We start from the raw sequence: 12,588 nt of genomic DNA, 5'->3' as shown, positions 1-12,588 counted from the left end.
CAACCATGCATGGCAATACCATCCATCTACAGAGAAGGAGCCCACGTTGGCTGACCGGCCAAGCCTGGCTCAGACTGGCTGGCTGCTTCATGTCCAAGGTAGAGAGTATTTATTTATTATTAACAAACACCCACAAACTCTGCACAACAAGCTGCAAAGTTTCCGCCTTGACCTGGATATCCAATACATATCTAGCAACAAACAGCTACTTAAAACTCAGATAGAAATATATAACATAAAACCTGTACCTCACGGCAACAATCATTCTAGTTAACCTATCAAACTAGATGCACAAAAAAAAAAAAAAGGCAATCTCATCTTCCTGGAAGTTGTTATTGAGATCAAAGATAACTTGCGAACCACACAGTGAAGTCTCAGTGCCTCCACCCAGAAGCCCTCAGCAAGCGATCTGTTCATCACTCACCCTTACAGATGCTGCTCACAGCACAACCTGTTCTCGCTGTCTGAGGCATTTAGTGCTTGACTGACTCAAACTGTCAGTTGACACCTGCTGTAGCTCTCCCTGCCTCAGAGAACACCGCACGGACATCTGCCAGTCACACAGACAGCAGTTCAAAAGCTCACATCTATCATCTCCAGCAAAGGCCTTGAGCAAGGTCTCCTTGAATAAGAGGAGGACTTGTTTACATCACCAAAGTCCACATTGTTAGCTGTGCTGGCATAACATAATTTTTATCAGGAAAAAACAGGTGTGAATTCCTGAAAACATCATGACAATTTCCAGATCAACTGGCATCATCACAAACCTGGCTGCTGGATCAGCCTGGGCCTTAGCACATAAAAGAATTACCTCCTCTATGTGCAGACACTTGATGCTTGGCAAGGTGCCAGGGAAGTGAAGGGCAGTGAATGAGGGGTGAAAAACGAGAATAGATGAGATTCCCCTGTGGCATTGTCAAAGCTGACAGCTTTCAGTGACTGCCTGGAGACTGGCAGGCCTCTCAAACACACTGGGACATCATTCCTATGTCTACTAGGAACTTGTATACTCAAGCAATTGCCAAAAGGCTCAACTAGCCAGCAGGTGAGAAGCAGCAACTGGGGACTGTGCTTTTCCCAAACAGAGAAAATAGCTCTTGCAGAGCATGATTACAGACTTGAGGAAAATAGGCTAAGTCATTCTGCTCTTCTGCAGCTGCTGCCGGTCATCTCATGTTAACAGCATACTTCTTTCCCAGCAGTCAGCACTTGTTTCTTGAACTCACTAGTGGTACTTTTAAAGAAAAAAAAATAAAACAAAACAACAAAACAACAAAAACATTAAAAGAAAATTCCTCCTGAAGGCAGTTTCTCAATCTTGTCATCATCACACTTCCATTTTCCTTATGGGAAGCTGTGAGCAGAAGAGGAAGCCCTAAGCAGCACAGCTGCTGCTATTGTTGCAAAAACAGCAGCCAAGTTTGTTTTGGCTTTGAAAGCTGCAGACACCTAGCCTTGACCAGCCAGGCACATCTGTCCCAGCCATTACATTCATCAAATGACCCTTAAGAATCTGAGTTAAACAAAGAAGAGGAAGCTCACAGGTGGATGAAAGGAAATCATAGCAGTTTCAGAGTTGGATCTCTGAGTACAGAAAGTAGCAATTTCTGGCTGCTGTATACTTTACATATCACCACATAATAGGAGGACAAGGCCACAGCAGCATGCATGACGTGACAAAGGAGACAACTGAGCCACAGGACCAAGTGAATACCTCACAAGGACTCCCCAGGGAGGGGAGCAGAGGAAACACTTACTCATAGAAGCAAACACTGTCTGGCTTTGGGGGACAATACCCCAGTAATGCACAGCAGGCACCAGAGCCTCAGGGTCAGGTATGCATCTCTCACTGAGGTACAGACATGGCTTCTACTGGATCAAAATGAACATATACAGCCCTGGAATCCAGTGAAGGACACTTGGCAAGATGCTCTTTATCATTTATAGGCTCTGAGCACGTGGAGACTGAACTTGTAAACAAGTGACCCGCTGTTTTCTGTCACTCTGTGGCTGGAGAGGAGGATGTTCAAAGAGACACCATCTCCAAACAGAGTGAAGACAGGGAACACACTGCTCTTGCACATCTTAAAAGATATAAGAACTCATGCTTTTCACCACATCTTAATTATCCAAGGACATAATGTGCATCTGATTAAGATTTTTAAATGGCATTTGCAAATTTAACTTCCCATAAAACAAATGTGCCAGGAAACCATTGCCAATATTTCCCTCTGCTCTTTCAGGCATACAAAACATGTCTCAGGTGATGTGGTAAATTTCTGGGCTTCATTTCCTTTTTTTTGTTGTTTCAGAAAATGTTTGTTAAACCCTGTTAAATTACCTCTATAGAAAGAGCACTACATGCACACAGGTTGCTAATGAATGTATTAAAACAAATCCTAATGGATGAGTCAGATGAGCAATGAAAGACAGCTCCAACTTTGTGCTTTTAGGAAGCCTCTAAGCCTCTTTTAGGGTACAAATAAAACATTCACTGACATATTCAGAACAGAGATACACTAGTGTTCAATAATGACTACAACTGTCTTTCTACAAAATGTACTGGAGTTGACTTTTTTAGCCTTCTAGAGAGGTTTCAACATCAGAAAAATTACTAGTTTCTTTTTTGCTGAAATAGATAGACATTAAAACAGATGGTACAAAACCTTCTCCTGCCCAAGAGGAAAAGAAAAGGGACTACATTCTCAGCTTGTGGTTTGAAACACATGGAACCACTTCAAGCTTCTGTATTTCCTGCCCTTCTGTGCCAGACACTTGCTCTTGCTGACAGTAGCCTCTATGGCTGCACTGTTCCCTAAAAACTCACATGGAAAAAAGAAAACCAGAGAGCACAAGTAAAGCTCCATTAGTTCCCTGGTACTGTGTAACCTGGAGAACATCTGCATCATTGCAGCTGAGAACAGCTGCATGGAGACAAAACAGAAAGGGAAAATTTCTTAAAGTGGTGTTGCTTGTGAAGTTTTGCCTCACCTCTGTCAGCCTGCCACCAAGCCTTGGTTAACATGCAGAGAACACACTGTTTGTTCCCAGCTCTTACGCAAATACCTGGACAGAAATGTAAAATGGCCACCCAGAGCAGAGGCACGGAAAAAATACAACTGGCCAAGCCAGCCTGTTTTGGTGTTCTCAAAGTGGAAATAACAGGACTCCCCACTCCTATGGGGTTTACTTACTAGGCTTAGACATTCCTTACTGCTCCTGTTTCTTAGGAGCTATCAAGACTTAGAATAAATTTTTCTCTCTCTCTTTGCTCTGTAAGCCCAGCAAGGTCAACTTTACTGCAGCTTATAGCAGAACATCAAAAATAATTAGCAGCTCCAACATATAACTCTGACCTTGGCCTCAAAATAACTTTGCTTCTAAAAACATGTCTTATTTCTTAGCCAGTAGTTTATCACATAGTTGCAGACTGAAGACACTTCCACATTTTTGGGTGGTTTTCCTCAATCCACCAGAAAGCACAGTCTACACGGGACTCACAGACAGGCTTACAGTTTCAGCATCTCTGCATATCACCACAATTCCTCTCTTCTGACTGAGCAGCTTTATTACCATAGGGAAAAAATGACGTTACTGCCGCACTGCTGAAAAGAATTAGATGTTTTACTTCAATCGCCTCCATGGACAGAAAGACATTTCAGTCTCAAGATCAAGTCAGAAGATTGAGTAGCTCTTACATCATTCCAAGCATCATTTGCGTTTGTGAATTTCCTTTTCTTGTATCAATGGTTTTGATTAGGAATTGTTTTCTTTCAAAGTAGATTTTGATTTCTTTTTATAGTTCAACTTTTTCTGAATATAGCTCCCCAGTAAATTTGTCTGATATGATACAACACATTCAGAGACAGAACTTGGCTCTAGCAACCTAACTACCAGCATTTTCTAGCTTTCAGTGTTAGATGAATGAATACTCTCTTAAATACTATTATTCAACTGTGTGTTAGTATACAAATAACCCAGAGAGGTTTCAGCACACTTCAAAGTTACTCAGAATTACAGACTGTCCTTGTTGCTCATTCACTTCTCAAGTATGTCATTGCTTTTGTCAAGACATGCTTTGGAAATGAAATAGATGCTTAGCAGAAAAGTTTTAACAATCGCCTTACCATTTTTAACAAGTTAAAATGATGTTGTTAAGTCAACTTTTATTGAGTTTATCCTTTTTTTACATTGCAATTGCTTGTAAATCTTTTCTTCAGCCTTGAGAAGGCAATTTTGATTTTCTTCTGTCTGGTGAAACTGCTCTTTCCTGGCTCATATTACAGAATCAGCACTGTTTTCGGCTTAAAACACGCTGTATTTTGAGTCTCTGCTTACTGTGACAGAACTATTTTAACAGTAACAACGGTGTTATTGTGGGAACAATCGTCTTCAGTCTGAACTGTGACCAAAGTTAGCTTGGCCCAACCTGAAGGAGGTGAAAGAGCGGCAAAGAAGGTCATGGGTTACTCCACACCTCTCAGAGTCCAGAAAAAAGGAGCAGTCCAAGAACAGCTTGAGAAGCCTGAAAGAACTACACAAGCACGTGCTGTGATGAGCTCTCAGCACTCCTTTTTTCTCTTCAGTCTAGAGTGGTCACACTCCTGCAAATCTCTGCATCAGACACTTTGGACAGGTGATACAACCACAGCTGTTCCTACCAGCCAAGTGCCCAAGATGGTGAGATACACAGGCTCCAGTGTCAAACATGGGCTGTGCTGAAAGCAGGACCTAGTCCAATACAGCATCAGTGGCATCCTTCAGAGTTCAGCAGTAAAAATATAAAAAGCACATGAGAGCTCTACAAGAAATTCAGCTGAATCAGACTTGTTTGGATCTATCAACACTGGCATTTGAGCCACTCTAGGGACAATACAGATGCACACTCATATTGCTGTCTCTAAGAGCACAGGATGCCTCAAGAAGTTTCCAAGAACCCATCTACTGAGAACTTGCCAAGCTAAACAACACAGGTTCCTAGAAAGTCTCACAATAAAACAGGCCAGCAGTAGCACGGACACAGAGCAAACGTGCTTCAAACAAATCAGCACAGACAGTGCAACATGCTGAAGATTGCCACGTGTGTCGATTTTGTCAGGCTGGCTAAAATTCAAGTCATTTAGTTTCTCTGGTTTAAGTGTACTGTGCACACTGATACACATTCACTTACACACTTACTTAGTACACTGCTAGTATCGAAACAAGGTGGCCACACTGGGATCCCAGATCCTGCATGTATCCCTGTGAATCTAAGAGATCTTGGCAAAACTGTAAACACCAAAAAAACCCAAATGAAACCAAACCAAACCAACAAAAAACCCCCCAAAAAACCCCAAAGAACACCAAAAACAGAGAGGAAAAGAGGGGAGGAAAAAAGAGAAGAAAAAAGGAAAGAAAAAGTGAAAGCTATATTAACAACATCAAGTTCAACTAGCTGAAGTAAGTTAGATGTTGAAGATGCTTTGTAACTTCCTCTTAACACGAGAGCTTCAATTCAGCCTGGATTTTGAAACGGTGCCCCAACTTACATCAGTAACAGTCACACATGGAAAAGCAGGTTTCAAACTGTTTTACTACCACACAAAAAACACAAGTCACATAACTATGTTAATCTCTTCCATCTTATTTTCAAAATATTTACAGACCATTCCCTAAGCTCTGAAGTCAATGCATAAAATACACTGTCTTTTCAAAGCTATAATAGTTCTGCAAGGTTAAAGAAATTCTCTAGCAAAAAAACTAAAGGAATTTGTGTAGGCTTACAAACAAGAAACACTTTTTTTTCTTCCTAATTTCATTCTGCGCTAGAAACCACAGCACCCAGAATTTCAAGAGAAAGCACTGGTAACATTCAGAAATTAGCAGCAATTCACATTGCACAATCTCTTCAATATTCCTGAGTTTTAGTCCTTCTGTCTTACAGAAGAACAGCTGTAAAATTATCTTTTATTTCTTTTGTGTAATTTCCGTAGCCTATTGTTGTCATCTATTAGAATCATTTAATGCACATATACATACAATCAATTTATTTTTTTTTTAGCTTGCAAGCACAGCAAACAGCCTCTAACATTACAGTAAATGACAAAATATTTCTTTTTTGCTTTCTACCATATCCTTTACTTCTTAGTAAAAGGGACTGAGGAAGAAAGGAGATAACAAAAATTTTAATGTTTCCTCTTCATACCTACAACCACAATTGATTACGTACAGTACACAACTTAGTGTGACATATATCTAACCCAAAAGACCTTACCTTTGCACTCTGCCAGCATAATGGTTCTCCTTCTCAGTAAGACTACAGTCCCACCAGCCACATTAACACCAGTGCAGGAATGTTTATAGATTTAGCACAAAAAAAATTTTTAAGAAAAGAGATACTGCCATCACTTCATACTAGAAGAACTGAATGCTTACATAAATGGATCTGTGGATATAGAGAAATACTGTCTGAGAAGAGATAAAGGAGAGTTGTGAAAATATTTAGCTCTCTCTATTTTACTGGGTGCAGGAGTTAATTTAGAACTAACCTATCCTGGTTATTTCTACATACTACAGCACAAACATTTATTTTTCTTATGGAATTATTTGAGAAGAAGACACTATTGTGATATGTGATATTAAAAGAAGTTCATTTGCCAAAAGTTCCTTGAATACCTGAGGTAACTCCTATTTACAGGCAAACTGGAAAACAGAAAAAATATAAGAATGTGAAGCTGAAAGAGTGCAAAGGGAAAATAATTTACATTATTTTAACCTTTATTAAAGTCACCGCAGAAAGCCACTTGCTTAAATTCTGATAAATTTTCTATTGAACTGCATTGATAAAATATGACTTTTTGTGACGTATGTGAAGTATTACATAAAATTACAGAGATTTACATCTAGTACATGAAAATATGTAAAGCATGTAAAGTATGCGCACACTTAATGTGTGCACCAAAAACTGACATTACAGCACAAATCAGCATGCCATGCTAGCTTTAAGAGTCACTTGTCATAGCTGCAGTGACACCACAGCACGACGGAGAGCAGAGGTGACTAGTTATTTCTAGTCCATAAAAGGAACTGTTCTCTCCACAGTGGTAAAAGCAAAAAGCAAAGCACAAGTTTATTGTTTTAGGGCTAAAGGTTTGGTTGCAATGTAGATACACGCTCGTAAGGATGACACTCGTCTTCTGAAAAGATTCTCCAGATGCACTCAGTGGTTTGGGAAAAACCCAAGCAACAAGAAGGCAGCAGACAACTGTTTGTGTTCCTACCAAACAGAATTCATAGTGAGGGACAAGTCTGAGGTCTCACAAGCGCAGGACAAACGCTCAGCAGGTGCAGGTAGCCATGACCAGTCACATCCAGTTTTGCCTCTCGCTATGAAGGCTCATCTCTAAGGGCAGCTGATGGCTAATAATGAACCGGAAGAAACCGAGCAGCTTTTAAAGAGAAACTTCAGGATTTGATATTACTCCACGGTGATTGTATGGCCAGTCTTTGTGAGCGAAGATTTGGGAAAGGTCATTAACCCTTCGAGCCTGCGCAGTGGATTTTTTAGGTGAGACCCAGCGTGCGCTGAACTGAGCCCACCCTTTAATCCTGAGGTTCATCTGCCGGGGCCGAGCAAGCTTGGACAGTGGCAGTGAGGGTCTCAGAACGTAGGTTTGTTTAGAGTGACCTTCTCTTAGATGGATTGCCACACAGGGCTAACGAGCTCCATCTGCTCGGGGGGCTGGGAATCGAACCTGGGTCGCAGCGGTGAAAGTGCTGCACCCTAACCACTGGACCACTGTGTCTCACCTAAAAAATCCACTGCGCAGGGTCGAAGGGTTAATGACCTTTCCCAAATCTTCGCTCGCGAAGACTGGCCATATTATTATTATTACTCCACGGTAATCTAGAACAAAATGATTCCTACCTTCTAATGTCGATTTAGGAACCTGGATGCTAGTAACCCACACAACTTTAAAAAAATTACTGGACAAATAAAGGTAGGGGGGAAAACGGCGTTGGGGGCTCATAAAAGATGAAGGCAACAACTCCAGCACAAAATGTTGTCAAGGTACAAGTTTTTGCAGGATGAAAATGTATGTGTGGAGGTATCGCTACACCATGTCTTCCATGCTCTTTCCTAGGCATTATTGACTGCTACTACTGTAGTTAAGGAGACAGATCTCTCCACAGATAATTGTGAGCCACAGAAATAAGAAAGAGCCTATCCATCTGTTAATCCTCTCCACATCTGCATGGAGCTAAATTTCCTGCACTAAGTCAAGGCATCAGCTCAAATTCTGGCAGCACTCCGCTGCTGATTTCTTTTGAATTTCAGCCATACATCTCCCACATCCCTCCCCGTGTCACTAGGTCACCGCCTGGAGATCTCTGACAGACAGGGCACGGAGCCAGCTGGACCGGCAGTCTCAGCTGTGGTGCTCACCCTTACCAGATCCCTGTCGGCACAGGCACTTGGCCCAGCTTTCTTCCAAAAACTGCTAAGGAATGAGGTGTTGCACTGCAGCACGATGTGCTGTCCCATCACGATGTTATCGTTATTAGTTGCCAAAAAGTTAATACTGGCTATTCCGGGCTCCTGCACGTTCGTCTGAACGAACAGAAGTGCTCGTCGCTGCTTTAGGAAGACGCAAAGGCAACTTCTGACAGACCGAGGAATATGAACTTTCCGTAATGTTTCGAACTGCGAGAGCTGAGGGGCAGCGACGAAACCCGCAAGGAGCTGCGGCCCCAGCACCCCCTGACGACGCTCTCCAGACTCGTCGCCAAAAGAATCGTCCCGCAGGGATGAGCGCGGTACCCGCGGAAGGCTCCGAGGGCCCCGACAGGAGCCCCGACAGCCCCCAGGGGCTGCCCCCTCCCCGCTCGCCCCTTACCATCTGGGCCACCTTCAGCATGCCGGCGCAGGAGCGGAAATAGGCGCCGTCCATGAGCTCCGCGTCCGAGCCCGCCGAGGAGGAGGCGACGGTGAGGGCCGGCGGGGCCGCGGGGCCCCCGCTGCTCACCCCGGTGCGGATCACCCGTGCCCCGTGAGACATGGCTCCGTCCCAAGCTGCTCTCGCCGCTGCCCGTCCCGGGACAGGGGAACGGGACGGGATGGGATGGGATGGGGCGGGACGGGGCGGGACGGCGGCGCCCCCGGGGCTGCTGCCAGGGGCCGGGCGGAGGCGGCGCGTTCCCGCCCGCCCGCGCTCCCCGCCCGGGGCGGCCGTGGGGCGGGGAGGGCGGGAGTACCGGGGGTTTTCTGCCCGCGGCGGTTTCTTTCCCGCGGGGGAGACGCTGCCGCACCGCTCTAGGGGAAGCGGGGTCCGGGACGAAGCCCAGCTATTGGGAGCAGACGAAGGGACGCTCCCCCCGCGCCGCTCCGGAGCGGCAGCCGCGGAGGGACGCCCGGCGGCCCCCCAGTGCAGGGGATTACATGGAAACAGAAGGGAAGGTTTCCAGGCAGGAGGGGGGGGGTGCCTCGCGGTACAGCGCGGGGTCCCGCAGGGGAGCTCCGCAGAGAACCGGCCACCGCAGCGGCGAGCAGCTTTCCTGGGATCCTAAAAGACCCCCTCGGCATGTCGAGGTTTGTCAGCGATGCTCCTGGAGGGGAGCTACTCCGGTGCTTCGCTGTAGAGGTGCAGCTGCAAACAACATTTATTCTTTCAAACAAACAACCCAAACCTTCTTATTCCCGATCTTGTAGAAGATAAAACCCATTTGCATTAAATGGACAGTCATGACAGTTTTCTCTGTTGCTGCCCAAGTGTCTCAGCCCCATTGTTTGAATTAAATCATGCAGAGATACTAACAAAACGCAGAAAAGGAAGCTAAATATTTCCTCAAGTTTAAAAATAACTTGTTCTGCTTTCTGACAAGTGAGGTAATAGTGGGCCTCTGAGTTGGGTATATGCCACTTTCATACTCATTGGACTAGTAACCCCATCTTCTGCTGCTCTGTTTTAGAGTTAGGATGCGCATTCTGTTCGTATTTAGTATTTAATAGCTCCTTCAGCAACTAAAATTGTTCTAGGAGGAAAGACAGGCAAGTCCAGATGATCCCCACCACAAATAAGGGGCTAGTGTAAGCAATTTACATAACCAGGATGGGTTTGCCAGGCCAATAGTCTGTAATAGACTAAGTAGTACATAATTTTGGACCTCTATTAAGCCAGCTAGTAGTTGCAATAAAAGATATTACTTGTCCCACTTCATTTGTCTCACGTCATGAGATATCAAATCTACAACACTGGCTACCTCCACAAGAGTAAAATGCTAGCTGCCAAGAAAAAAGATTTTGTTCTGTTTTTAAACAGCTGCCTTTTTTTTTCCCCCTCTTCTCCTTAGAGTTCCTATTCAGAAGTGTGCATGGTTACAGGTTTCTATAAGCCCTGTGGAGGAAGGTTCTCGTAACTTCTGCACTTCCTATTAAGAAATACGATTTTTTTAATTGCTCATTCAGCTTCTTGAGTTCTTTATTTCTTTTGAAACCATGTATGTGACTGGGGCCCAGGTAATTCGAGTTCAGCCCAGTGAAACAGAAATACCTTTAAATTAACACAAGCAGAATAACAGTCATATTTTCTACTCAGTAGAATATACTGAGTAGAATATAGGCATCTTCTGTGAACCACTGGGACAAAGTCAATCTACAACACTATTACATTTGAAGTTTTTATTATAGTTCTCATGCTATTTACTTTGTACTGTTAAGTGTGTTATGTATGATAATGAAAAAAGATACTGACAACTCCTTAATAAATGAAAAATAATGGCCAAAAGTTGACATCGAGCATCCTTATGTATGTAGGTAACTTAGTCTTCAGAGACACTGAAAGAAGTTATTTATAATGTTAAATACCTTCATTTTGCAAGTTGATTAGCATTTTGTTTATTATTCTAAATATCTGTATTAAGAATGTCACTAATGACTTCATCACTTACCAGTTGTTCTTTTAAGGTTTCTTTCAATCTTATGGGTACTAACCTATGCTCGTAGATACAAGTTGTTTGTTGTTTTAATTGTTATATGATAAACCACAGCTAGCTTGTCTTCTTTATCAATATTAGAATATACAAATGCATTGTCATAGTTTGCAAATCAATATTTAAGACTAATGCGCTGGAAGATAACCTTTTGGGCTTTTCTTCAGGCCTGAAATAGGAGGAGGAAACCTCAGGAGGAATGCTCAGTTTGTACAGATTCCTTCAATTTTAACTAGATATTCAGAACACTTGAAAAACAGGTTGGTATCTGAGCAACAGACGAGAAAGAGCATGGGAAGTAAGACACTTATCTTTCTAAAAGGAAAGAGGAAGGCAGGTAAGTTATGGTTTGGGGGGAAAAAAAAAGCAAGGCCAAGCACAAAGCAAATTTTTGTCTAGTATGTATTTTTTTAAATTCAGAATTAAGGATTCAAATCACAGATCTGTCTTTGGAAGTCATTCTGCACATCTCCCCTTGAGGTTCAGCGCTGAAGACTCAGAAAGCGGGTAGGTATTTTGCCGGAATCATTCCTTAAATGGTTTTGTCCTTCACTAATGGGTTTATTCTGACATGTAACACACAGTTTCCATGACAGTTTTAGATAAACTGGATGAAACATAGAACTTCCTCTTAGCTCTACACCTTCTTGCTACTTCTGTCCACAAATGATGTCTGGGTTCTAACTTTACACCAGAATATTACAGATACCACAAAATCATGAAATGCTTGTGCAAACATAGTCACATCCTTTGGACTTAAAACAAGTACATCAAATATCATTTAAGAAAGTATTTCTATTACTACTAAAGCATTTTTACTGAGGAGAAATCACTGATGAGATTTTAATTCTGGCTATATTTCTAGTCACATTTTATCAGTTGATATTTAGATCATTTCAATGCCTCTGATTTTTTTTTCCAGCAGTGGAAAAAAAAAATATGGGATTTTAATGACACATTTTATCTGTGTAGATAAAATGCATAGTTGGTAGCCATTCTTCCTTCTCACAACTGGATAATTTTAGCAAGCAGCAAACAGCCTGACCTATGTTGCGCAGGCCAAATGCAATTTGCAGACAAATATAGATTTTTAAATAATATTTTGGCTTCCCTTACACTGAAATCTTATGACTCCAACAGACAATCAACAACAAAACCATGTGATCGAGAACAGCATTAGCTGGCTGCTGATAAATCTTCCTCTGCAAGGCACATATGTAAGTAACCACACCCCATTTAGTTACAAGGGAAATAGAGGGTTTTTTAGGCAGTAAGGTTTCTCTACTACCATATATAATCATCCAAGTAAGTTTTTGAAAACTAGAAGACAGCCCAAATCTTCTTAATCCAGGAATAAAAGATTCACTAGTAGTTTCAAATTAGGAAAACTTTAAATGACATCACAAAATAACCACAACCTTACACTCTCCACATAATTCCTGGAAAAAAATCCTTAGGTAATTTGTATTTGAAAGTAATTTTCAAAGGTATCTGTTTGGAAAGCCATAATCTCCTGTCATACTCCTGCTTGATGCAAAGATATTTAAATGTGAGCCTCAACTTCATTTGTTAAACTAACAAGTTGCAGATGATGCCAGAAGACAGGAAAGGAGGGAGGAA

General features: G+C 42.4%; 1 protein-coding gene across 2 annotated transcripts in view; it reads right to left on the bottom strand.

Annotated features, from left to right (window-relative positions):
* CMTM7 (CKLF like MARVEL transmembrane domain containing 7) overlaps positions 1-9,102 on the bottom strand; it is a 28,419-nt gene extending 19,317 nt beyond the window's left edge. For both annotated transcript variants that reach the window (XM_017818067.1, XM_017818068.1), the window contains exon 1: positions 8,877-9,102. In XM_017818067.1, coding sequence (XP_017673556.1) covers positions 8,877-9,038 — 162 coding nt within the window. In that variant the 5' untranslated portion in view covers positions 9,039-9,102. The remainder of the gene's footprint in view (positions 1-8,876) is intronic.
* Between the last annotated feature and the right edge of the window lie 3,486 nt (positions 9,103-12,588).

This window comes from Lepidothrix coronata, unplaced genomic scaffold (assembly GCF_001604755.1).
Source record: "Lepidothrix coronata isolate B3197 unplaced genomic scaffold, Lepidothrix_coronata-1.0 Scaffold64, whole genome shotgun sequence".
Taxonomy (NCBI): Eukaryota; Metazoa; Chordata; class Aves; order Passeriformes; family Pipridae; genus Lepidothrix; species Lepidothrix coronata.
The sequence above is the reverse complement of the archived record's forward strand: the minus strand, read 5'-3'. Positions and strand labels throughout refer to the sequence as shown.